General features: G+C 44.7%; 7 protein-coding genes across 7 annotated transcripts; 3 read left to right on the top strand and 4 right to left on the bottom strand.

The window, feature by feature from the left end:
* Nucleotides 1-3,804: 3,804 nt before the first annotated feature.
* On the top strand, nt 3,805-4,503 carry GL218_04879 (Cellobiose dehydrogenase; the record flags this gene model as incomplete). The annotated part of the gene is made up of 2 exons (XM_033581509.1): nt 3,805-4,127; nt 4,176-4,503. 2 exons carry the CDS (start codon nt 3,805-3,807, stop codon nt 4,501-4,503), a joined length of 651 nt encoding a protein of 216 aa, XP_033435567.1.
* Nucleotides 4,504-6,074: 1,571 nt separating this feature from the next.
* GL218_04880 (Glucan endo-1,3-beta-glucosidase) lies at nt 6,075-7,394 on the bottom strand (the record flags this gene model as incomplete). Its single annotated transcript, XM_033581510.1, has 1 exon — nt 6,075-7,394. The coding sequence occupies one exon, from the start codon at nt 7,392-7,394 to the stop codon at nt 6,075-6,077; it is 1,320 nt and encodes a 439-aa protein (XP_033435206.1).
* Nucleotides 7,395-10,869: 3,475 nt separating this feature from the next.
* GL218_04881 (putative ribosomal N-acetyltransferase YdaF) lies at nt 10,870-11,481 on the bottom strand (the record flags this gene model as incomplete). The annotated part of the gene is made up of 1 exon (XM_033581511.1): nt 10,870-11,481. The coding sequence occupies one exon, from the start codon at nt 11,479-11,481 to the stop codon at nt 10,870-10,872; it is 612 nt and encodes a 203-aa protein (XP_033435096.1).
* Nucleotides 11,482-12,157: 676 nt separating this feature from the next.
* GL218_04882 (cytochrome c oxidase assembly protein) lies at nt 12,158-12,655 on the bottom strand (the record flags this gene model as incomplete). Its single annotated transcript, XM_033581512.1, has 1 exon — nt 12,158-12,655. The coding sequence occupies one exon, from the start codon at nt 12,653-12,655 to the stop codon at nt 12,158-12,160; it is 498 nt and encodes a 165-aa protein (XP_033435553.1).
* Nucleotides 12,656-13,131: 476 nt separating this feature from the next.
* GL218_04883 (cytochrome c oxidase assembly protein) lies at nt 13,132-15,415 on the bottom strand (the record flags this gene model as incomplete). The annotated part of the gene is made up of 5 exons (XM_033581513.1): nt 13,132-13,700; nt 13,778-13,969; nt 14,511-14,675; nt 14,759-15,131; nt 15,200-15,415. 5 exons carry the CDS (start codon nt 15,413-15,415, stop codon nt 13,132-13,134), a joined length of 1,515 nt encoding a protein of 504 aa, XP_033435097.1.
* Nucleotides 15,416-16,497: 1,082 nt separating this feature from the next.
* Nucleotides 16,498-18,315, top strand: GL218_04884 (ankyrin repeat protein; the record flags this gene model as incomplete). The annotated part of the gene is made up of 6 exons (XM_033581514.1): nt 16,498-17,145; nt 17,213-17,438; nt 17,494-17,934; nt 17,989-18,090; nt 18,144-18,202; nt 18,268-18,315. The coding sequence occupies 6 exons, from the start codon at nt 16,498-16,500 to the stop codon at nt 18,313-18,315; spliced, it is 1,524 nt and encodes a 507-aa protein (XP_033435554.1).
* A 3,635-nt stretch (nt 18,316-21,950) lies between these two features.
* On the top strand, nt 21,951-24,773 carry GL218_04885 (Glucan 1,3-beta-glucosidase; the record flags this gene model as incomplete). The annotated part of the gene is made up of 5 exons (XM_033581515.1): nt 21,951-22,255; nt 22,311-22,931; nt 23,009-23,043; nt 23,153-24,464; nt 24,536-24,773. The coding sequence occupies 5 exons, from the start codon at nt 21,951-21,953 to the stop codon at nt 24,771-24,773; spliced, it is 2,511 nt and encodes an 836-aa protein (XP_033435207.1).
* Nucleotides 24,774-24,970: the final 197 nt, after the last annotated feature.

Consider the following 24,970-nt stretch of genomic DNA (forward strand, 5'->3'; position numbering starts at 1 on the left):
CTATACAATTGATGGCATTTATATAAAGCTTCATTGCAAGCTCATTGTATGAAGAAAAGTGTATAGATAATAAGTTCAAATGCATGCAATAGATTAATTTTACTATTAATCACTATTTAAAGACAATGTGTGGATTCTTCAATTGGAGCCTGAGCTTAAAGATGAGTTCTCATAGTTATCATAGTTGTCTATCTAAACTGAGAGCTTATCCTCATCAAGAAATCTATTCTCCTATACGGGCACTTCCGCCTGCCTTGGGAAGGCGTTAAGGAGTTAAGGGTATACTGCAAGCCCGGTCTACGTTCAGAAAATCACAATGGAGACACAGTGCCGCTGTAAACTTGGTATATTGCTGTTGGGAGATAATATACTCAGAAATGTGGGAGACCACTAGGCGAGCTTATATGTTATCTCATGAACTCAGAACTGGAGACTATGTATTCACACTAATTAGACTTATGGAAGGCGAGGAGCGGAAATTCCAAGGCACGATATTTCCCGATTACTTTATGAGCCACGAGAAGGATATACTTGTCACTATTTCATACGTAAAGCATGTTTACGCGCCCCGCCTCTTCAAGTTTCGTTAAGCTTTAGAAATTCTGGAATCACAAGGTATTCGGGATCGACTAGGAGAGCGAAGTGATTTGAGGTGGAGTTAGAGATTCTACGGGGGTTAGCAGAGGAGTTTAAGCGATGAAGGAAAATCAATATGACCTCATATTCAACTATTTAACTTAGAGGATATATCTCCTTTCTCTTCTTAGCCAAGGGGTAGAGCTAGATGTTACAATTTCCTGATTTAAACAGGTTGGTCTAAAAGTGTTGGTAAAAATGAGTCATAACTCTAAGATCGGAACTACACGACTAACACATCTCTAAATGTTTAACTCGATCTAATGTATTAGAGACATGCTATACTTGCTGCCTAACAGGCATACTCTAAGATGAAGACCCCGCTAAAATACACTCCACTTGCTACATAGTATATTATCGTCAAGTTCATATTTTTCTCTTCAACTTCTAACGCTCACTTCTCTCATCTGTGTGGACTTTACTAAGTCAATAACAAAAACTTGCCACCATGGATAAATGGCCTCAAGAGCTTTATGACCGTGTCGTCTCCTCCTATCTAAAAGGAATATTTCATTTTCCTTCGGCTTTCCTGGCACTCGCAACTGTGTCCCGCAAGTTTCAAAACTCCGTTGAACGCCATACCTTCCGAAGTATAAAATTCACTACTCCTAGTCCAAGGCTAGACGAGCTGACACATATTTTAACCCCGCGGCGCCGTAGCTTTCTACGAAATCTTTCTATCAGTACGGTCCTACCACCATACCCTTCTGAATATTTTACCGAGTTCGAAACAGACCAGGATCGCAGAGCCAATAATGAGGCGACTACCGCAGCATTAAAGCGAGCCTTCTGTCTGATTTCGACCTTTTTTGACCATGATTACAATATAACACCAATGCTCAATTTAGATATCTTTGGGCCATGTTCACCCTCGGACAGGAGGAATAAAACCGTTCCTACCATAGGTCCCTCCAATCGTGCAGATCGTATTAGATTCGATCTTAATGCTGAGCGTTATAGATTCTCGCTGCTTGATCTTACATCCGATATGTCCGACTTCCCACCTTTACTTTGTGTTCGAGAGTTCACCATCAGTGACGCGCGTCGCAGATGGAGCCCCCGTGTCGCAATGCTTCTATCTACCAAGATGGTAAAAGCTAAGAAGATCAATTGGAACCTAGAACGTCCCGAAGAAGATTGGGGTCGGTACTACAGCATAGATCAAAGATACCGAAACGATCTTGTTCAGAGTATCATGTCAGCGGATCTTCCAGCATCTACCACGAGTTTTTCTTGTGATATAATTAGGCCGTGGGCTGATAATCGGCAAATGCTCCTACCCCGATTCATCACTCCAGGTGATTATGACCCTGTCAGTTGCGCCCTTCGACACCTTACAAGATACTGTACCGATGTCCATATCATAGGTCCGATGCATTCCACACTTTTTGATCCTCCAGCGGGTGTGCTAAATGAGGTTGGGGAGTGTTGGAATAATTTAGAGACTTTAACAGCCACAGTCTACATGTATAACCCTGAAGGAAAGTGGTTGTTTGAACTTGAAGACGACGTTGATGAAGATCAGGACACCTTAATTACACTTGATCAACTTCCACCTGGCTATGGAGATACGGAGGAGGAGTTGAACGAACGCGAGAAATATTATTACCAACACATGGTCGAACCAAGTCCACCCGACGAGCCTGAGAGGGTTATACCAAATGATACCGAGATGAACGCTTTGTTCACAGCTTTCGCACGAGCGTGCTGCCGCTTACCAAAGCTAAAAGAGGCTTCTTTAGAAGTAGTATGTATGGGTAGGGATATTTGGCAATATGAGGTGGGGTGTCTGGTTCCGCGTATGCCGTTCCCAAGAAGCAAACCAATGCCCGCGCATGACATGAGCTTGTGGAGAGTCTATTTCTATGTAGACGAGTGGCAACCTTCTGAAAGCACGGTTGAGGAACTTAAGATGATTGGAAGGGCACAAGATGGATATGATCCCGTCCTTTTGTGGGGAGAAACAATGTACTAATATTGTCTGTCTTTTGCGCTGAATTTATTTCTCATTAGGTTAGATGCCTAATTTGGTATTACGTCGGATCGTCACCAAGTCACATATCTATAAATGATCTTGATGCTACTGCTAAGCTATGCAAGCAATCTTCAAGATCTCTTGGACACGTACTACATCTACCATAGGTAGCCTTGATGTATGAATTCCTACGTTAGCTCACATGAGAACGTGAAGAGATCGTCAGGGTGAATTATAGTGAGGTCATTCTTTAATATTCCCTTAAAAAGCTGAGTAGTATTTTCGCCTTTCCTGTGACTCCGGCATTTCATCCATCCATCCCTTAACTTGCTTGAATTAGAACACGCCATACTTAACTTACCATTACTCCCCTGAACGAGTGATGATCGGAGTTAGTCTGTAACCCCACGTTTCTTGGCTCACCTACGAAAGTCGGACATCCGGAATAGGAAGACAAGCCTAGAATTAGATGCTCATTAACGAAATATGAAAATTTTAGTAAAGTTATGAAATTGGTTCTAATTTAATATATTTCCTCTATATCCATATGTAAACCTCGCTGGCATAAATAAATACGAAGGCAGTCTTTGGAATCTTGTGAGGAGCATGGACCTCCAGGAGCCCATTAACCGCTTCATGGACTGAACTCGTGGTCCATTTCAGCTGGTCGTGCTAACCATAAACGATCACGGATCTGCTAGATTTGAACATGTTGGGAAGATTTCATGGCTATTTTTCATATCGTAGCCCTGTTGCGTTCCATCATCTTGCCAAATAGGTACAGATAGAATCTCGACGTAGTAAGCTCCGCTGTGTCACTGACTTCAGCCGCTTTAGTCTAAATAGATGTAACCGTACGGATCCAGGTAGGCCGGGGTGCATTTACCATTGCGTAGACACACGTGTGGGGACCAATCAGCAATCGGGTAATCTACTTCTTTCTATTACCAAAAACTTGGTTCGCTCCTCTTCACGTTCCGCTGCCTCGTGAAAACGACAACTGCCGATATCTATAGTAGATAGGCGAGGGATGGCGCTTGTGGCGGTTGATGAGAGCGGATGGAGTACCAGAAATGGCCAGTGCCATGACAAAATCAAGATATATAAGGCGCTTACTCGCTTATTGAGTAGCTTGCAGCAGCTCGAGCACACTCATAAGTTAGCCGGGAGTTTGAATTGTCAAGAAACGCACGATGGGCTTTATTTCTCGATTTGCTACAGCCGCGGCCCTCCTCATAGGCCATGGCCTTACAGCTCCAGTCTCAGCCAGCGCCAAGTACTGCGATGAGCCCACTGGTGTCTGCTATTCTGAAATCTCAATCGGAGTAGCCCCTATCGTCTGGCGTATTGCTATTCCAGAAGTGACAGAGGGCCCTTTCGATATTCTTCTCCAAATTGTTGCGCCGAAGTCAGTCGGATGGGCTGGTATCGCCTGGGGAGGTGGCATGCTGTATAACCCCATCTCTCTAGGCTGGGCGAATGGAGATAGCACTGTTCCAGCAGCTCGATTCGCGACGTGAGTTAAATCATCCTAACTAAAAGACAGGATTAATGTTTGCCTTAGGGCCCATGTTCAACCGGAGATATACGAGTCGGCAAATCACACTACACTTCAGGGGTCAACGACGAATGCAACTCACTGGACCCTAACTACTCTCTGTCAGGGATGTAGCACGTGGATCCATAACGGAGGTGCGAAAGAGACTTTAGATCCCGGCGCGACGGCTGCAAGCTTCGCGTTCGCCGCGTCCGCAACACCTCCGATTGACCCTACCGATCCGTCATCCCCTATTGGCATCCACTCCGAGCACGGAATTTTCACATTGGACTTGGCGGCTGCGAAATCAGCGCAATTCAACTCTTGGGTTGAAAAATTGGGGGTAAAGCGCTAACTTGGGTTGTTCGGGGTTGAAGCTTTCCGGGTTGTACGATTGAAATACGGACCGTATATCGATGAATATAGTAGATGTGAGTTGAAAGAAACCGAGGCAGCTTGTATGTATATATTTCCGCAGGGGCGAAATGCTACGGACAAGATCATAAACGATTCATTCGAAATAGCTTCTTTCAACAAACAGTTGAGGTATACGAATTGACTGATATATGAAAAGAGATCATTTACCTTAATAGTAGTTCTTTCATGTAATTGTAACCACGGCATTTCTCATTATCGAGATGCACCTGTGTGTAATTGAATAACATCAATGATATACTGAAGGTCACTAAGGTTTACACCGCAGCCCAATTTTATAATATTTTAAATTATTGTTTCAAGTTATACATAATGTTTGTATAGGTAGATAGATTGAATTATTGAAGCCTTGCCCTTCACCTTTTTACGAGGGTGTTGCGCACCTTTATACACCTAATCCTAGTAGATGTACCCCTGAATCTACCCTAACCCACTTACACCCTGGCATAATTGGCAGCGGGCCATACAACAGCGACCATCATGAAATAAATACCTAGTAATAGATTTAATAAAAATGAACTTCTAAATACCTCGTAAATTTTAAGTTTTACACTACGGGACCGAAAATATACGAGATCAGCATAGGTACCTACCTAAAGGTACCTAATGTAACATGACGGCATAAATCGAGATCTTATAGTGAAGACGTTAAATGAAAGTTTAGGTTCATGCAATAGCTGCAGTGTCTAACCTTATTATAAACACGATGCATGTAGGTACATAAGCGCCAACTTTATTAGCAGAAGAAGTTCGTATTGTGTTACCAGTTTCGTTGATACTACGTTTTAGTTGGGCACCAGGGCCATCTCCTCGGATGACGCTAGCAACTCCTAGTCAAGTCACTATTCAACCAATTACTTCAAAGTTTGTAACCTGCATATAAACGACTGAGTACCTAGGTACCTAGATAGTCTTTTATTGTATAAGTGTTGATTGTGAGACGAATACATAGAAAGCAATATTCTACTTATGAAACGTTTATAGGCTGATGAGAGCACGAACACCAATATTTAAGCGATATGTAACTTATAAACTGCCAGGTCGGAAGCGTAATGAAGCTAATCTTAAAACTTTTATGATGATAATTTTACATTTTGTATTTTAAGTAACCACCACTCAGTCTACCATATGAGTGAGCAAAGGACAATAGGGGTTGACCCACACCAGACCTCTGGTGTAACTGGATTTCTAGCACAGCTAAAATTAACCAGTTTGCGAGATACACACTTAAGCTCCAAAATAAAGTGCACAATCTTTTCAAATCAAAAACAGAGTTTGCGAAACGAGCGTGGTTTGTATGTACATGGTACCCATATACCTTGAAAATGCTATCAACAAGTACTATGTACACGAAAAAAGTGATATATACAGTGCGGAGATTCATAGCTTATGTTGCTACTATGAGATCTTTGTTAGATGAGAGATGATGGTAATATATGGCAGTAGATACTGCCTCAAGCTCTTACACGTCTCATCGTCTACGGGTTTTCCTTAGGAAGGAAATCCGCCGACGGTGAGCTGTAAGACCTGCGGCTGAAGTCCGGCGACAACACCGGCTTGGTTCTCGCCATCAGGGTTGACGTCGTCGTACGAGAAGGTATATCCCTTTCCGTCGATCTCGTGCTTGTGAAGAATGCGAGAGTAGTGGTTCGTCGGGTCTACAGTGTAGTAGCTGTCACTGGCCATCGAAGGCTGCACGTTGCCACCGTCAAGGAGCAGAGTGGTGCGGAAGAAAGCAGCACATAGCCTAGGAACAATTGCTCTGTGAACATCGTTGTCGATGTCTTGGATGCCGAAGGGACCCGAGTTGCAGCCCCAGATATCGGCGACAGCGGGTCGAGGGTATCCGCGGTTGTCCCCGGCACAGGTGAGCTCGTCGCCGTTGACGCGGCAAGCAACATTTCCTGCGGCAGCTTGTGTGTTGATGATAAGATCCTCGTTAGTGTACTTCTGCCAGACCTGCTCAATGTAGTCGTCGTAGTAGTTGGCCTGGGCGGTGGGATCGATGGACTGGTATAGGTTGGGGGCGAGAATGCGTAGCGGGTTGCCGTTGGCGTCCGTAACACACAACTTGTCCCAGGGCTGACCATCAGCTGCCGCCTGGTCCCTCAATTCCTGACAGATAGTGGCGAGAGAGTCCTGCTGGAGACCCTTCACCTCTTGAGTCTCACCGGTACCAAGAGTCAAGGTCATACCCATCACTAGACCGACAAAATCAACGAATGAGATATTGGCGTAGATACCTCCCTCCTCAGTGTTGGTAAGTTCGACAAAGCCCCAGTTGACCGCCGCTGAAGGGTCCGAAGGGTTTGCGGCAGCGGGTTCGACAAGCTGTGATGTTCCGTCGCCGGCGAGAACGGCGAAGAACTGAAGTTCACCTTCGGCAATCCAAATACGACCGGAGCTAATATAATCGGGTAGAGTGAACTCGGTAGTTTGTCCTTGGGCGTTCATAGGGAGGGCGACGTTGCCGGCGATAGGTACGGGCACTTCACTGCCAGCAGCGTCCGGGCGATACCAAGTACCATCGGCCGAGAGCATAACGACGGCGCCGGAGGGGTCGTTACCACTCACGTAGACATTCAGTTGCCCTCCTCCAAAGTTGTTAACAAGAGAGATCTTAAGCGGGTTATATTCTTTTATAGTCATATTTTGGGATAGGCCGTGAAAGGTGTGGTTAACAGTATTCTGTTGAGTAATAATCAGATCTCCTTTTCCTCCGGGGCTTACAACTATAGGCATTGGTGCTGCAATAGTCTGAGCAAAGAACGCCGTAGCAGAAGCTACAGCCAAGTTGAAAAAAGCACGCATGATGGATTGGTTGTATTCCGATGTCTGGCTAGAAGCAGAGTTACTTTCGATAACGATCGTTTGGTAATAATGAGTGTATGCGCATCGAACTAAGGAATGGACGCCTATTGCCTGTGGCTTCAGCGAAAAGAGAGTGAACAGTTCCAAAAGAGAACCGGAAGATACTTGCTGTACACCTACGGGGTTATACTACGGAGGAGACCATAACACGAGGAGCCGGGCCCGTGAAGAATTATATACGTAACGATGTCCTAATCGTTAGTGATGCCTATTAACTTACAAGAAACGTTACGATCCTCTTGTTACTTAGTTACATCCGACTTATAGAGCTTACACGGACCATGAAGTGCACATAGCACCTCGATGACCTTCCCTTTAAGGTCAAAGAGGATCTATCAATGGCCCTGAAACTAACCTCATGGAGAACAATGCTGCAAGTAAGGCGAATATGGCTTTTTTTGTGCATAGAGTAAGGTTTATCCATCTTCTACACTAGACAAGGGCTTTATTTCCGAAGGATGTTGTAGGGGGCCAGGGGAGTGGGGGGGGGATCTAAATGTTGTTCCAAAGTTGGAGAAAAAAAGAGTTGGTCCAGGAGCCAGGATCTGAACTTTTAGTCCGCAGAACCTCCGTAGAAGCGCCTCTCTCTAACACTTTACCTTCCCTTAATTACCAAAACCAATTTCCAAACCGCTATTTAACCAATAAGAATCCTAGATTGACTATTGTAGGTATTCGCATGAACCAGCCTACTCCAACGCCTCCTACAGAAATAAACATCCTGATTGGAGGCATGTGATATAATGATGGACTTTACGATGAGTTTCAAAATGTTGAAATTCTATCATATAGGAATTGTAAAATCTACGCCAACTGGCTACTTTTACCGATCGTAGAATTAGGATTTACAGGGTTTTATCTACTTGTATATGACGCCTTAGATGCATCAATATAGAAGTTTATATAGTATAGGTATGCATACTTACATATAGCTATACCTAGACTAATTAAAGCCCGTTCAATCTTGAAGAAGAGTAATTATTTCATCAACGTGCATTCCCCGGCTCTGTGACCTACTGAAAAAAGTAGTCATCTTAACTGCAATCATGGCGGTCTTGCCGTTTAACAGACTGATACATTCCGAATAGCCTTTCTTGAGATTACTCGTCGGCGTGCATGTTAGGCCGAGCAGAGCGCGTGATCATCAGTGAAGTAGGATCTCAGATGCAAGCAATCTGATTTCAAATGCTCGACTTACTGTCTACAGCAAAGTCAGCCCGATGGTGGATATGAATGTATCCCATTGGGGAGGAGCATGGATTATTATTTGGTAAACTTTGAAAAAGAATGGTCGTTCATCTGGCTAATGGATGTACTCTACTACGTAGTATAGAAAAGCTCAGACTGCAGCCTCGGGAACGGCCATGTCGGCGCGACATCTGAAGGCCTCTGATCCCAGTCTCCTATTTACTTACCCAGGTAGTTAGGCATAGCTCTCATCCGATGTCTTATGCGCCACCGCCATTAACTTGCACTGCCGATCATCTCCAGATGTCGATGCTATACAGGTTTGACAAGGTTAGTTACTATTTTGTCGACTTGTCAAGTCAATTTGGGCTATCATCGACAGTATAAGCATACCTACCCTGACAATGGGTGACGGGAAACAAGCATTCAACCTCCCTCCGCCTTACTATATTTAGACACCGAGCCGTAGCTACGCCCGGTATCCACAACGCACGAGTATCACCCATAAGGCGCCGCTGTATACAGGAGCGTAGTGCAACTCTGTGTGACTGGGAAAGGCGTGTAGGTTTAAGTTCCTAGTATAAAATATTTTAAGAGATATCTATATGAGTGGGATTACAAAAGTTCATTCGTCAAAAAGAAAAAATCGGGACTAAGTGTGAAATCCCTCCTTAATAATTCGGTCCACGTAAGCCGGTATATGGTATATCTCTCGAGATCTGTATGGGACAAGCAGGATGGTCGAAGCCACAGCACGTGAGATAATGATCGCCAACAACCATCAGTGTTCAGGAAGGAGACGACATATAAATAAATGGTAATTCGTTTCTGCTTGTTTGACCAGTCGTGTTATTCTCCCGCCAGCCCCATTCGCGATGCTACCTTGTTCCTGCAGGTGCCGGATTTTTACCTACCGGATCGAGCCTATGAAAGCCAACATAACCCCTTTTCGACTTTGAAGAGTCTGCCGCATCCGAACATAAATGAAACAAGCCTTAATCAAGTTAAGTCAGGCCAACGCCTCTTAAAAGTTTTATTGTAACTACCAACCGCCCCTAAGAGTTATGTACGACATGATAGTGGGCTGTTGTAGTACTTCCGGGCAATTATTGTTAAATGTAGATCCGGGGCATCGTCGCAAGGGTAGAAAACATGGACCGGGGTACGGAGCTAAGGCTATCGGCGGGTGGCACGGCGCCAATCATTGATCTACTTCTAGGGCTCAGCTTTTATCTTGAAACGGATTTGTTTCAACGGGGGGTAACACTTTTTTCGGCCGGAGATGCGGTCGCGCCGAGCCTTCAGCTCTACTTTACCATATACATATAGTTATGAAGACATATATGAAGATATATGAATTGATTTCAACGCCGCATTAGTGCTTGCTCGACCAAATAACATCGCCGGCAGTTTCACTACGTCATCTAGATTAAATTACATATACATAGAAGGATTAGAGGTTATTTACCAAGGGCTTGGGTCGATCATTTACTTGAATCGGATATACATATCTTACAATAAGAGACGTTTTTGTTATAAAGTTGACGATAAAGTGCCCAGAAGACCCAATATCACAACTCATAGACTATAATCATACTAGGTTAGAGATCTTAGCTCGCATATTCACCCCTCTTAAAAACTAAAAATGTATTTTTATAGAATTAAAAAAAACCTTTAACTAATCCTTCGTCTAATAACTCCACTGCGTGGGGCTAAGGCTAAAGGTTATCTAAAGGAAACTTGAAGGATTCTTCCTTTCGCTCAAAGTGCGATGCAAGGCTACCCATTTCGGTTTTTGAGAAAGACCAAATCCTATAAGTACGTGCCACAACGTGGCCAAGCGGTAGATGATTTGCAGTAGTTGCAAACCAACACTCCCATTTAGATCTCTTGGCGAAACAACCTAGTATAATAATATGAGATTGCTAGATTATCGTGGGGTTCGTATTAGATGCTATCAATTACGATGTCGACTTTGCCATAATATTTAACTATTAATATCTTTTTATAGCATCTTCCAGAGATATCCGTTGGAAGGGCGATGTAACAGTAGCTAGACATTAGACGTCATTTTGTAGAAACTATCTCAAGGTGAAATTGGACATAGAAGTAGGTATCAATAATTGATACTCGACACTAAGCTTCTTCCGAGTTATTACTAGATATCAATAAGTATAGCCTAAGCAACATATTATATGACTAGTAAGTTTTAAAACCATGACTATTATCATACGTCGTTACCGGCTTTCCTTTGCTCCTCCCGCCACTCATCCTCCAACATGCCGTACACGACATCATCATGCCAACGGCCATTAAACCACATGGCTTCACGATGTTTGCCTTCACACGTAAATCCCAGTCTTTCATACAGCTTCATCGCGCCCTCATTAAACGAGAATGTCTCAATCGAGATGCGATGCAAGCCCGCCATCTGGAAACCATACCACAGCGCCCATCGAATAGCCTCGCCACCGTATCCCTGCCCACGGTACTCTTTCGCGATATCAATACTGATATCCGAATTTCTATGATGTGCATGGCTTAGTGGGGTGGCTTTGAGACAAATGATACCAATAGGTAGAGTTTCCGAGTCCTTCTCGGCGAGACCTGTGACTGGTAGACAGATAAGAGCACCAAGGAGACATTTTTCGATACGATCCTTAAATTCGGTGCTCGCCTTTATGCTTTCGGGCCTCAAGAGCGCGTAGCTAGAGCCGGATTGAGCCTCTGCATCCCGCTGAATTGAGTGGATGAAGGCTATATCTTGCGGTTGGTCGTTAACAGCACGGTATACAAGACGTTCCGAACGGAATGGATCTAAAGGTCGCGCTTCGGGCATTTTCAACCAAGAAATCTTGAGGTTTAATATCTGCTAAGATATGATTATGATATAGTTATGATATTGTAGATGATGGATTTTCACCTGTGATCTTTGCCAACCCTGCTGTGTCTTTTATATGTAAGCGTGATAGAATAGCGGGGCGCTGAGCCTAGGAATTCTCGCGATGCCTACCTATTTTGTCTCGCCGAAATCATAGCCTGCATGACTGCATGTAACTTAGGTACCCTTACCTAGATACCTCCCAGCCTTGTTGGATTTTAGGTAGTAATACATACGCAGCCAGTCAATGAGCAAAGAAATGAGTACTTGCATATGCAGTAACTTGCTTAAGCTAATATTTATTCGTATAAGCCTAGGCGTAGAAAATATACCCAGACACACAATGTGTATTTCACAGTGTTCTAACCTTAGCGATAGTAAACAATTAAATAACTCTTCAAGAGGATATACGAATATAATTTAGATAGGCGGTAATATAACTCCTTAGACAAATACGCTGCTTATAACCCAAGCGCAAGATCTATTTCATTCCTAGCTGACCATCGAAGTCCAATTTCAACATGCCAATTACTTGGATAGCTGTAACCAAAACCTTACTACGCTCATTTGAATCGGAATAGCTATAGATGCTGTTAGATCATATTTACTTTTTCCCTTCAACTAGGAAAGGGGGCTAAGGGGTTAAGAGGTAGCTAACCTTGTTCTTGTTCTTGGCAATTGGCCCGAATGAAATTTCCGACGTATCCTCGAAACTCTGGGGGTTTTCTTCTAACAGCTCGAGGTCTCCCTCGTCGAGAAATTTCATTTCCATCTGTACTTGCTTCCAATCATTTCCCTCCTGTGTTCGTATCTCAAAGGACTTCTCTGTGTTTTTAATCAGCCCAGGGATCTTGACTTCGCACTGTGCATTAAAGCGGTTCGAACGCGAGACTTTGTTCTTCTTAGGATCCCATCTCACCCATGGAGATGTAACGCTGGCAGGCCAGGTATCCTTAATGTTGAGGCCAGTAGGCCTCAGAAGAAATCCGTAGCCAGCACTTGAATCTTTGACAGTTGGTTTTGCGGCTACAGGTACAATATCAAATAATGTTTCCACTTTGCCAGGCTTGCCTACCCGGACTCGAGCCTCGTCAGGGCCGGTAGTATTTTCCTGTGCCAAGTGAAGGTGCATATTGTAGGTTGAAGGGTTACAGCAATGAAGTGACTTTCCATGCCAACCAACGTTAACCCATTTAAATATGTCGCACCAGATATTTCTGATATATAAATCATTCTGTATCAGCTTTACAATCCTATAGTTATAGGATCTTTCCTGTTCCTTTTAAGTCAAAATGATAAGGTTATCACTTACTATTAAACGTCAGTCACTGTGTACCCAAAGGAGGTAGTGTAGGTGTCATTCTATAATAGGGAGGTTGAAAGCAACGACAGAGTATTTTTACACGTACCGGATTCATGCGTGTTCCCCTATTACCTGCGGTGTCCTTCGCTTCTCCGTAAGTGCTTAGTGTATGTTAGTATCTACGTTGTTAAGGGCTATAGACGTAACAAAACAACGCCTAATAGTTTAGATAGATGTAATACCATCGAGGAGGAAGTAAATAATAAGTCGTGAAAAAAGGAAGAATTTTAACAGTGGTAGTAAACTTACTGAATCGCTACAATTGTTTCAACCCCACGAAATCCCACCCAGACAGGTCCACCGCTCATTCCCGGTTTAGTATCAGCATCGTAACGAAGTTGGTGTAAGTTTGTTCCAATACATCTGCCCTCCGATTTCCGTGGCGAGTTATTAGGATTTGATTTATCAGGTGGTGAGTCCTCGGGTGTATATCCGCAGACATTCACCTTTTCACCCCGGAGAATGTCCTTGTCTTCGTCTTCGGTATAAGCTGCGCCTTTTCCTAGTTGTGGTGGAAGGCCCAGCATAAGATGAAATCCAAAGCCGCGATGTCGCTTGGGTGAGGGTCGTCTTAGGAGGATAGCCCCGTAATCGTAGATCTCCTTTAGCTCATCTGGATCCTCAAAGTACTTTCGGCAAACACGAATCATTTCTGGTTTTACATCAATATCCTTTTCTTCAGAAGGGTCTTGAACAATCTTAATATTAGAGCAGTAGTGTTCTGGTTTGTCAACGAGGTTGTGTCCAGCTGTAAGGATTACATCGTAGGCGGCGTTAGGAACATTGACATAGAAACCATTGCCATGTTTTTCACCTTTACCAATTAATACCGAATGTTTGCGTCAGCTCTTACATATCTCAAGGAATTTACAACATCAGGTATTCACTCACTACCAAGCTTCTCAAAGGTCAGTTTAACTACCCAATTTTCCCACCGGCGTGCTGGTGTGGACAAGTCTGTTCCAAAACGCTCGGCCATACATGTGTCATCTCTCTGTTGAGTAGGATGCCAGTATTGTACGGGGACCTGGAAGTTTTCCAGATCGAAATCTGTGAAGTCTTGCTGTTTATCGTTTCCCATAGCTACGTATATTTCAAAATCTCGGCTTTTTCGTAGTTAAAATAGTATTAGATTCGATATTGATATTAGAAATCTGTAGGCACAATTACATAGGTAGTATCGTCTGAACATCAAGGTGAAATACCAACTTAATAAAGGGTGCGTTGGGCTTCATTTTTACATATGCGATTTAACTCTGCTTATGTCTAATTTCGTGGCGTCCTACCGTCTCCCAACGACCCAACTGACACTGCATGCGTTCAGGTACACCAACTTGCATAGTACAATTCCATTACACCAATAGAATTTATACACCTCTGTTAGCTTGATAATATTAATTACAGTAATCTAGGTAGCTGATCGGGGCTATGGGGTAATTCGTTATCATTTCAGTATCTAGGCCTACACCAGGAGGCCGACTGCTACAGATCCCGTAAACATTTATTCTCACTCCACAATATCAATACCAAATAACAATCTTTCTCTTATAAACCTTTACTTTCCGAGCCCCTTTCCATTTAACCCTCCATCCAGCCTGCGCCCTGCCTGAAGGAACAAGCTTACCATCATCATTCACCTCGCCCAAGAATGTCTTTTCTTTCCCTCCACTGACATTCCACAAGGAGCCATCAGTAAGGAAGTAGCTCTGAAGAGAACTAGTTTCGGGGTCTTCGGCAACGATAAAATTATCGATAACAGTATTGAACTTGGTGTTTTCAAGCACGCTGGCTAGTATATGGAACGGGATATCCCCCTGGTTAGCAAATGTACTTCAACAACAGGATATCAAGGGTTTCATTTCGAGGTCTCACCTTTCCAGCTACCAGTACTAGAGTTGAAAACGAGGTAACCGATCCCAGATCCCTTCTCCACGTAGAAGAGATGAAGCTTATTGTTGATAATCTCAAGACACTGCGGCGTTCCCACGATGGGATCACCCTCAAGGGGTCCGAAGGAAGTCCACTCATTCTCACCCGCACTCATTATGACGGCTAGATGGTCGGTTTCGTCCTGGTAAGAGACTACCATCTCTCCCTCTGGGCCCATGATTGCACTGAGCTTACTCTTTGGGCTGGTCGTAATGTTCCATTTGTCACCAAGTGGTGTCTCTTCCCACTCTTCCATATCCTCTTCGTATGCATAGCATCTCACGGAATTCTCCTGGTCGATAAAAATAACAAGGCGCTGCAGACATACAGTATTGGGTCAGCAAGGCTACCAACGGTTCTGCGTGGGGGCGAGGCCCAACGTACAGGCATTTGCTCAGAGCTGGGCAGATATGAGGCCGAAGTATCATTTCTTACGCCTGAAGCAATGACATTCTCGTCTTCTACCGACTCGCCCACCCAGTACTTTTCGACGAGGTCTCCGTCTCTCACACTTAGGACATAAATCCCTTCACCTTCATCACCTGGAAGCTTGATTGAACCAGCGGAAACAAGGGAACGAGCAAGTTCTTGGACACTCATGATTAAGATTGTGGAACTAATGTTGGGTCTACACTATCTTGTCTCAATACACTTATCGCTACTACAGTAATGTCCTCGCATTTATAACTAGATTCACCACCCAGTCTCCAAATTGAGCCTCGTGGTTTCTTAAAAGAATATTACCCTATTAAGATAATGACGTTCGCGTGGGGGTATGTCTATTTACATACCAACATTCTTAATTGGCGAAGTAGCCAGCTGAAAAATACCCCCACTGTTCCCTTTTAGGGAAGATCGTGAAGCTGAACGTACGACACATGTAACGCACGTATTACAAATGATATACTGAGGCTCTTTGGGAGACTTCTTTGGGTAGGAATTGTTTACGGACAAGAATTTCGTACGCAATGAATAGAAATGCGTAGAAAGTGTTGGTCGCCGGCTAAGTCGGGATTTGAAAGTGAGCTATCGTGTATAGGGTTCTAAAAACTAGCATTGGCTACGTGGGCGTCGTTGGGCATATATTTTTTTTCATTAGGCTCACAGGGCTCCATTCAGCCCGAATAGCCTATGTTTGCTGACTCCTACGCAAGGAGAGTCCCCCCGCGAGACGAGATATCAACCATTTGGGTCAATGTGACGTCTAGCTGCAAATACTCCAAGAGACGACAAAATGACAACCACGTGTACAACAAAGGAAATCTGTATGGGGGCTTTTTTATCGGCATCTGTCGACTCAGTAATCAGTCCTCCATACACCGAGATCAACGCCCAATGCTAAGGCGTGGGTTACATCACCGTCTCACCTGGTAGCCTGCAGCCACAATGGGATCAATGATTGACATATAGCAGTTTTATAGGTGTCGACTAATGTATCAGAGTTTTACCAGATGCTTAGTTGGATATTGGAACTCATAGTGTCTGGAAAATGAGGCTCAAAATGAAGGCAAGAGAGGTAAGAAAGGCAGGAATCGAGAATTTCACGACTTAGTCGGCTTGCGGCTCAAGAATCGCGATGTATATTTATATGGCTGCTATTCAGCATTATAATATGGCCTCAGGAGCAAAATAAAATTTCTATCTTCAAGTTTTCCAATCAATTATATACGACTTTCTCCAAAATGTCTCTTCATAATGATGCTGCAGCTGGCGTCCTCACGCATGCAACGCTAAATAACTACTTAAATACTTGCAAAATCAACGAACCCAGCACTGAGAATGGGAATGGTACCATCGGTCTAACACCCCTTGCATTGGCCGCGCGAAATGGACACGCTGATACTGTCAGGCTCCTCCTTGAGAAAGGGGCCGCGGTGGATGCTCTCTCATCGCAGCTCCGTTCACCGTTGTGGATTGTGACTGCGCGGGGACAGGGTGACAACCGAGCCGAGATAGTTCAGCTTTTGCTAAGATATGGGGCAGACCCTAAATACTCTCTCCCGACTCTCCAAAACGGCTCGACACCACTCGAGAACGAGCTCAAGCAGCAGAAGGATCGTGAAGTGATTCAGCTTCTGGTCCAGAATGGCGGCAAGACAGATAACGTTATAACCTTAGCAGCCAGTCTAGGAATACCCGAGATCAATGATATCATGGAACCCTCCAAGCAGGGAGTCAATGTTCTCGAAACTATCGTTAGCCTTATACTCGCCGTCATACTATACATCTTCAGCTGGGTCCACACTGCAGCTCTTGCAGCTCGAAGCGTCTTGCAGAGGTATCCAATCAGTGGCCGTATGGAAAGGTCAATGGTAGATACAGTGGGCAAGGTACGACAACACAGACAATCTATGAACCCCTATTTTGCCCCGTTCACAACCTAATTTTCTCTTATAGGGGCTATCACCTCCCAAGACCAAGGAAGATTTCGAGAAGAACATTAGCGATTTCGTAGCTAAGCACAAGTTGGGAAAGTTCTTCAGGGAGGATAGCCAACAACTACTAGAGGGTATTGCCGCCAAGGCTGTTGAGCTGCAAGGGGATGATACCTCAGTCTTGGGCCAACCGGAGAATAGCGATAACCTCATTAAGCTCGCTCTTTACCAGCCTGTCATTTACTGCGGTATGAACATGAGCCCTACGAGTTAGCCATGGTTACGAGCTAACAATATTTACAGACGACAGTGGGTCCATGGACCCGATGGGCAACAATGACGGGGAAAACCGTATGGGGGATCAGCGGGATCTAGTGAATCGAGTTGCCTCTATATGCACTAGGATAGTACCCGATGAGCTTGGTGTCCACCTTCGGTTCATAAACAACGAGCCGGAGAATATTGACAACCTGAGGATGGATGAAATCCAGAACATTATGAAGCAAGTCAGACCTTTAGGATGCACGGAGATCGGAACTCAGCTCCGCAACCGGATCCTTCAACCTCTCTTATATTCCCAGTACAACGAGAACGTTAAGAGCCTAAGGCGGCCGCTCTTCATTTCAATCATCACCGACGGAATCCCATACGGTGGAGGCAGATCACCCGAGACGCGAAACACGCTCCGGGACGAAATCAAGAAATGTCAGGAGTACCTGCTTGAGAACGGCCTTCCATCGCGAAGTAAGTTATTCGTAACTCCCATATTCATAGACTCCTTACTGACCTGCTTCGAAGCTGTGGTCTTCCAAATCAGTCAGATTGGTAGCGACAAGAACTCTAAAGAATTCCTGCAAAGCTTGAAGGAAGAGAATCTAGAGAACGTGTACATTACAGCACGTGAGTTGTACATGCCAATAACATGGTGATTATCTACTAATTCAAATTATCAGAACAACTTGACTCGAAGTTCCGAGAGCTCAGGAAGAACGAGAAGGATCTCGAGGCTTGGGTAAGAATCCCCACTAATATTCCCCCCTGAGTCTATCAAAAGAGGCTAACCGCATGACCTTCTAGCTGTTCGAAACTCTCCTCGAACCAATTCTAGACAAAAAGTCTGGTTAGGTTGCAACTATCGAGTTTTAAATGAGAAGGCCCGGATAAAGAAGTTGTTTTTAGGGGTTTGGGCCTAAGGAGATACAGCGATGGAGTTGGGTCTGAGGATTTATTCGGCGATTAGCTCACGCACGTCCTTGCGATATTACCTTACGAAATATTTCATTTGTCACATAACGATTTTCAATTTTCTTGTTTCAAATTCTAAGGTTGGGGGGTTCGGTATAGTTATTGCAGTAAAATTTCATGTTATAGCACCTATATTACTTGGTAGCGATAGAGGCATTCAATGGATTAGATTGCGCCATAACTTCCGCCCGCGTTCTGAAGTCTTTCCAGATATTTCATTTCCGAAACTCCAAGCAGTATATGACTGTCTGATTATTAGAACCAAGAAGTCATCATCGCCTACTAGTCTCTTAACGCCGGGAAGCAGTGGGGAGATAGCGGGAGTGCTATCGACGGGACCCCTGCCGTATTGTTGGTTGGAATCAAGTGCGAAGTCTGCACCGAGGGATTCAAAACCATGCTTCTCAGAACATACTCGCCGTCTCCGATACAGACCACCCCTTCCACTGGGTATTGTTGAATAGATGGGAGGAATATGTGACTTGTCGCAAGGATGCGCAGCGCCGCGACAGGGTGGAAGTGATAAGATAGGACCTCGTGCGTTATCCGTGTCGGTTACGGCTATTCGACCGTTCCAGATTTGGCAGGCACTCCTATGGCTGCTATGATGATAATGGGGAATTGAGAAAGACTTCGTATAAATATTAAAACACACTGATATAAGGCTGTCGCCCATAGGATAACACGCGGGCTCGTGCGTGGTTGTATCTAAATTCTGAGTAGCCGGAAATATAGCCTGCATTAGGCAATATCCGCCGTAAGAATCTACCTTTTCCCAACGGAGGTTCGTAAAATCAAGGGACTCCATGGTAGACTCGGGACAAGTATTTCGGTCTAAATAATAAGTCTCTATAAGTACGCCGTCGCGAATTTCGTGTACTCGGAGCTGCTTCTCGGGAGCAGGGGTAAGGGTAATGACAAAGAAGATATTATCCTCTGTTGGAGAAATAATAAAATCTAGAAGCATTCCGCTTTGAACGAGGCGTGATCCGGCATTATGAGAAGAGACAAGCTGTCCGGGAGTAAAGTCGTATATATGAGATGTACCAAGGGGCCCCTTAATGTAGCAGCCAGTTACATCAATATGTTCTGGTTCTCGATCAAATCTCCAAATAAAGAGTTCTGCATTCTTAGTAACGATAAGAACAGTTTCTCCTTCCGCGATACATCGAACGAACTCCTCTGGGACTCTAGTAGAGTGGAGTCTATCCAGTTCGAGATGCCATGCATGTAGAGTCTTTCCGCGCCCCATGAGAAGTAGTTTACCACTCATAGCTGTCTTGAAACCCTGCTTCTCTCCTCGGTGATTCGGAAATAAGTATGCCCGTCTCTTTCTCGTGCGTAAATCATCCACAACGGCGAAGTAAGGGAGGACATACGCTTCGGGCCACCACGCTATTCGGCCATTATTGTACATCATAAAACGTGGGAAATAAGTCCCAGGATCAAATTCCAAATCATCGACATTCTCGTAACAATGTATACCTCCTTCCAGCTCGGGGACGTCTTTGCTTAGGGTGAAGAACCGGTCGGAGCCCAGACACATCTCATGATGCAAGGCGGAGGCGAATCTGCCACTCACTCTCCTCTGAATTTTATGTAAAATGCGTCTGAACATCTCGCCCAAATCTTGATCATCTGTAGCTGAACTTCGGATGTGATTCTCCAAGCCTGGGAACCACCGTTGAGCAAGTTTAGGCCATATTTCGTCGCTCAGCCAAACACTACGCCAATAACGGCATGCACTGAGACCGGCGTCTATGTCTTTTGGCTCGAGATAGACAATAATCAAAGCGTGCATCTCAAAGGGAAGACGACTAACGATATCGAGCTTCATATTTCTCGAGCTTGAAGACGATGTACGCGTGCTTCCCGAGTGCCGCAGTTGTGTTAAAAGCGACTTCATGATGTCTCAGCCACAAACATAGATCCTGACCAATAAGATGAAATATTGGCATTCACAAGAATACCTCGTAGTATATTTATACTGCTGGTTTTATTGTCGATCTATACCAATATAAGTATAATAGATGGTACCTGGTTTTCCGATTATGGATTATGGCGACTAGACCACTATATCTAGGGTAGGTAAGCAGTCTACTGAAAAAAAGAAGAATAAACGGTGAAGAGCTGTTGGTTACAGAACGAAAGTTAATAAAATTGGTACCTCAGCTTACTACTCTAAAAATACATGTGAAGTAACATTGGTCAAATAAGGATTTTGGAGAAAGGGAGGCGGTTCGAGTTACACACATCTTATCGTACCTCACGTACCTCACCTAACCGTGCACAGTAACAAGTAACAGTGTACCTCATAGCATGTCAGCCCCGAAAATCTACCGGTACCTGACTCTTTAAGTTATTTGGTGCATAACTAGAATCATTTAATTCTTGTTATTTTCAAACATTTTCAACTAAAAAGATATGAATCTTTTCGCTATCAATCAGGAATCTCGATTGACTGGAATAGCAAAGACCTTTTATTGACGCGACTTCAGATGACAACTTGGCGATAGTTTAATTCGGTGTTCGCATTCTTGCAGCACGCAATGCCAAGACAATAAACAGATGCGAAAAGGATCAGTAGAGTGCAAGTAGCTCGAAATCCTTAGAACAAACATTCGAGGTTTAAAATCCAACAAGAAGGAATTTAATCTAATATTAGATAACCCCTATAAGGGTGATTATACGCGTTCTTATCGCATCATATCTCCAAAGATAAACGCGATCTCTCTTATAGTCGACTGACCTCCTAACGTGCAAAGTTGACGAATACCTGATTGGAAGAGCCCAGTACTCTCAGTGCATCAACCTTTCGTCAGCTTAGCGCTTCAATTTTAAACACATGAGAACCTATACAGATATATATCAGAAGACTAGTCAATCGCTACCGGCCGTATTAGAAAGATCTTGTTAAACTCAACCACATTAACTGCACTTAAAGTAGCCGAGTGGTTACAAGGTAATCCCAGCCAGTACCTTCGGTATTCATAAAGAATACACACCAAGATCATCAAAACCCAAGTTAAAAAAGTATGCGGCTGATTACAATCTGGAGAAATCGACCTTGAGCTTCAAGGGTCTAGGCCGTCTTAGTTTCATCAAGTTTACAGCTCTAAGCAAAACTAAAGTCGTTACTTAGTCTTGATTCAACGCCGCTATTCAGCATGTCTAGCTCTTTTAGATCAAGTTGGTCGACTCAGTCTCAGCTGAAGCGAACTCTAAGACATTTTCGGCAAGAATGATGCGCGGCCGCGATACATTCCAGCCTCACCTATCGACCCTTTCCCTGGTCTCGATCGCTCTCATTTTCTAAGCTTTCTCAAGCTTTCCTAAGCTACTAATCATGACTTCTTCCATTTGGCCTCGGTTGAGTGTTAAGCACTAAGGTGGTCAGCTACCTACTAATACTTGTCATGCCCAGCTTGCATCTATTCAGTCTTTTTTGTAAGTGATGCGTTTCGTTATTACATATCCTTTGGCCTTCAGTGTTAGATAGCGCTGTCCAATTCAATATGCGTTTCTTGGCAGCCATTCTATTCCTACCGGCTATTCTAGGAGAGAAGCTAGTTATCCCAGAGGTACAAAGTGCAGTGAACGCGCAGCTAGCAGAATTCGGTGGGTATACAGGCGAATATGGTTCGGCCGTAGTCAGCGATGTCTCACCGATCGGTTCGGGCTCCGAAGTAAAGAAAATCGAAGAGCGAGCCACCAGCACTTACTGGTACGAGACGATCTCTCATCAAGGCATATCAGCCTTCAACTCGAACCGGGCAACCTACAAAGTCTACCGCAACGTTAAGGACTATGGCGCCAAAGGGTATGGGCAGCTTACCTCTTTAAGTGAAGTAGTGAAGTACTAATAGGAAGAACAGAGACGGCAAAACCGACGATACAGCCGCTATCAATAGGGCGATCAGCGATGGCAATAGGTGCGCTCCAGGATCATGCTCTTCGTCCAGCACAACCAATGCTGTTGTCTACGTGCCTGCAGGAACCTATGTAGTTTCTTCTTCGATCGTTAGCTATTATGCAACAAATATTATCGGCGACCCGAACAATATGCCTATTTTGAAAGCGACGTCCGGGTTTTCTGGATTCGGTGTCATAGACGGTGCTAAGTACCAGGACGGCGGAGCTTTACCTTACGGAGCGACAAATATATTCTGGCGTCAGGTTAGAAACTTCGTCATTGACCTGACGGCTATTCCAGCAGCAACTGAGGCGACGGGGGTCCATTGGCCTACGGCGCAGGCGACCAGTTTACAGAATATCGTATTCAAGATGTCTAGCAATGCGGGTACCAAGCACCAAGGAGTCTTTATCGAGTCGGGCTCTGGAGGTATCTTAAACGATCTTGTGTTTAACGGCGGTTTGTATGGAGCCGTATTTGGAAACCAACAGTTCACCGTACGAAACCTCACATTTAACAACGCAGTTACCGCTATCTACCAACTCTGGGATTGGGGTTGGACTTATAAGAGCATATCTGTCAGGTACGTACCAATCGAATGACCCCTTTTCCTCTTTAAATTTCACTCATTTGTTTTTACATCTGCTAATAGAAAAACAGTGAGTACCTCCTGGCCAAGCCCTTGTTGGACCTACGTCCGCCGCAGGCCTTTGCAAAGCAGCATACTGAACAAGAATGGCATTTCATTTTCGTTTCTTACCTAAGGTACCTATCATGTGAATACATAGGGCTAACATGATGTAGATAACTGTACGGTTGGCCTTGATATGGCCACCCGCGACACGAGCGGCGAAACTGTAGGATCTGTCACCTTCTTTGACAGCTCGTTTACGAACACGAAAATCGCATTCAATATCTCGCGATCCGCAAAGTCCCAGCCGACAACAGGTGGCAGTCTTGCAATTGAGAATGTCTCCCTAAAAAATGTACCGACCGCTATCCAATACGGCCCAACCAAAAGCACCCTACTTGCGGGCACCACAGGGTCGACGACAATCGCCAGTTGGGTGAGCGGCAATGTGTATAATCCCACCGGCCCTAAGACTACAGCTGGTTCTATCACTCCTCCTACCCGCCCAGCTACTCTCGTGAGCAATGGTAAATTCTATGAGCGGTCGAAACCATCATATGCCAATCTCGCCTCGTCATCATTCTCCTCCGTCCGAACCGGTGGCGCTAAGGGCGATGGTACGACCGACGATACTGCAGCTCTACAGCGTGTTATAACCGCGGCTGCCAGTGCCGGTCGTGTCGTTTACTTCGATGCCGGGACTTACAAAGTAACTAAGACGTTACTTATTCCAGCCGGCAGTAAAATCGTTGGCGAAGGCTACCCCGTCATTATGTCCAGCGGGTCCTATTTTAGTAATGTCAACTCGCCACAAGTTGTAGTACAGATTGGTAACGCTGGCGACACCGGGACAGTAGAGTGGAGTGATATGATCGTGTCTACACAGGGCGCTCAAGCTGGTGCAATTCTCATCCGGTGGAATATCGCATCGCCAGCCGGCTCGCCAAGCGGAATGTGGGATGTCCACACCCGAATCGGAGGTACCACAGGCTCCAATCTCTCTTTGGCCAATTGCCCGTCGACACCATCATCCACAACCGTCAATAGCCAATGCGTCTCAGGCTATATGTCTATGCACATATCAAAATCAGCCGCAGGAATCTATGCCGAGAACGTATGGTTATGGGTTGCAGACCACGATGTAGACAACAGCGCATTAACGCAGATTAAAGTATATGCTGGTCGAGGCCTGCTGGTCGAGTCAACGGTTGGAACAATCTGGCTTGTGGGCACCAGCATCGAGCACCACGTGCGATACCAGTACCAGTTCAGCAAAACGCAGAACATTTTCGCCGGTCAAATCCAAAGCGAAACACCATACTACCAACCCAATCCAGGTGCGCGACAGCCGTTCCCCCTGAACTTGACCATCGACGACCCGAACTTCGATATCCTATGCCCTCAAGGCTCATCGCCAAGCACCTGCTCCGAATCATGGGGGCTTCGTGTTAGCGCCAGCAAGAGCGTTCTCGTATATGGTGCTGGGTGAGTCAAATTCTTCAACCTCGCGACATGTAACTCCAACTTGGTCGTTGCAATTAGCTAACGTACCGCAGCTTATATTCGTTCTTTAACAACTTTAACACAGCCTGCTCTGCTAAAGGTGCTAGCTCGCTATGCCAGACCGGAATTGTTCAGTACGACTCGGCAAATACCAAGGGATTCTGGATTTACGGCCTGAATACCGTCGGTGCTTATGGGATGGTGTATAGGGATACTACCAAGCTCGCGGACTATTCGCAAAACGTTAACGTGTTCCCAAGCACTATCATCGTATTTAATAGTAACAACTAATGACGTATATGGTAAGATATAGTGTATAGAATATGTATTACTATTAAAATACATCCCCTCACCCAATGAAAGGGTCCGGGATGTACCCAATCTAAATTAGTACTTAATTTATCCAGAAAGATAACAGCCCATACAACGATTTCGGTTACTAAAATTAGGTAGCTATTTACTGGCATACTGGAAGCAATAGAAGAAAG

Source organism: Daldinia childiae, assembly GCF_008694065.1.
Source record: "Daldinia childiae strain JS-1345 chromosome Unknown Scaffold4, whole genome shotgun sequence".
Classification (NCBI taxonomy): Eukaryota; Fungi; Ascomycota; class Sordariomycetes; order Xylariales; family Hypoxylaceae; genus Daldinia; species Daldinia childiae.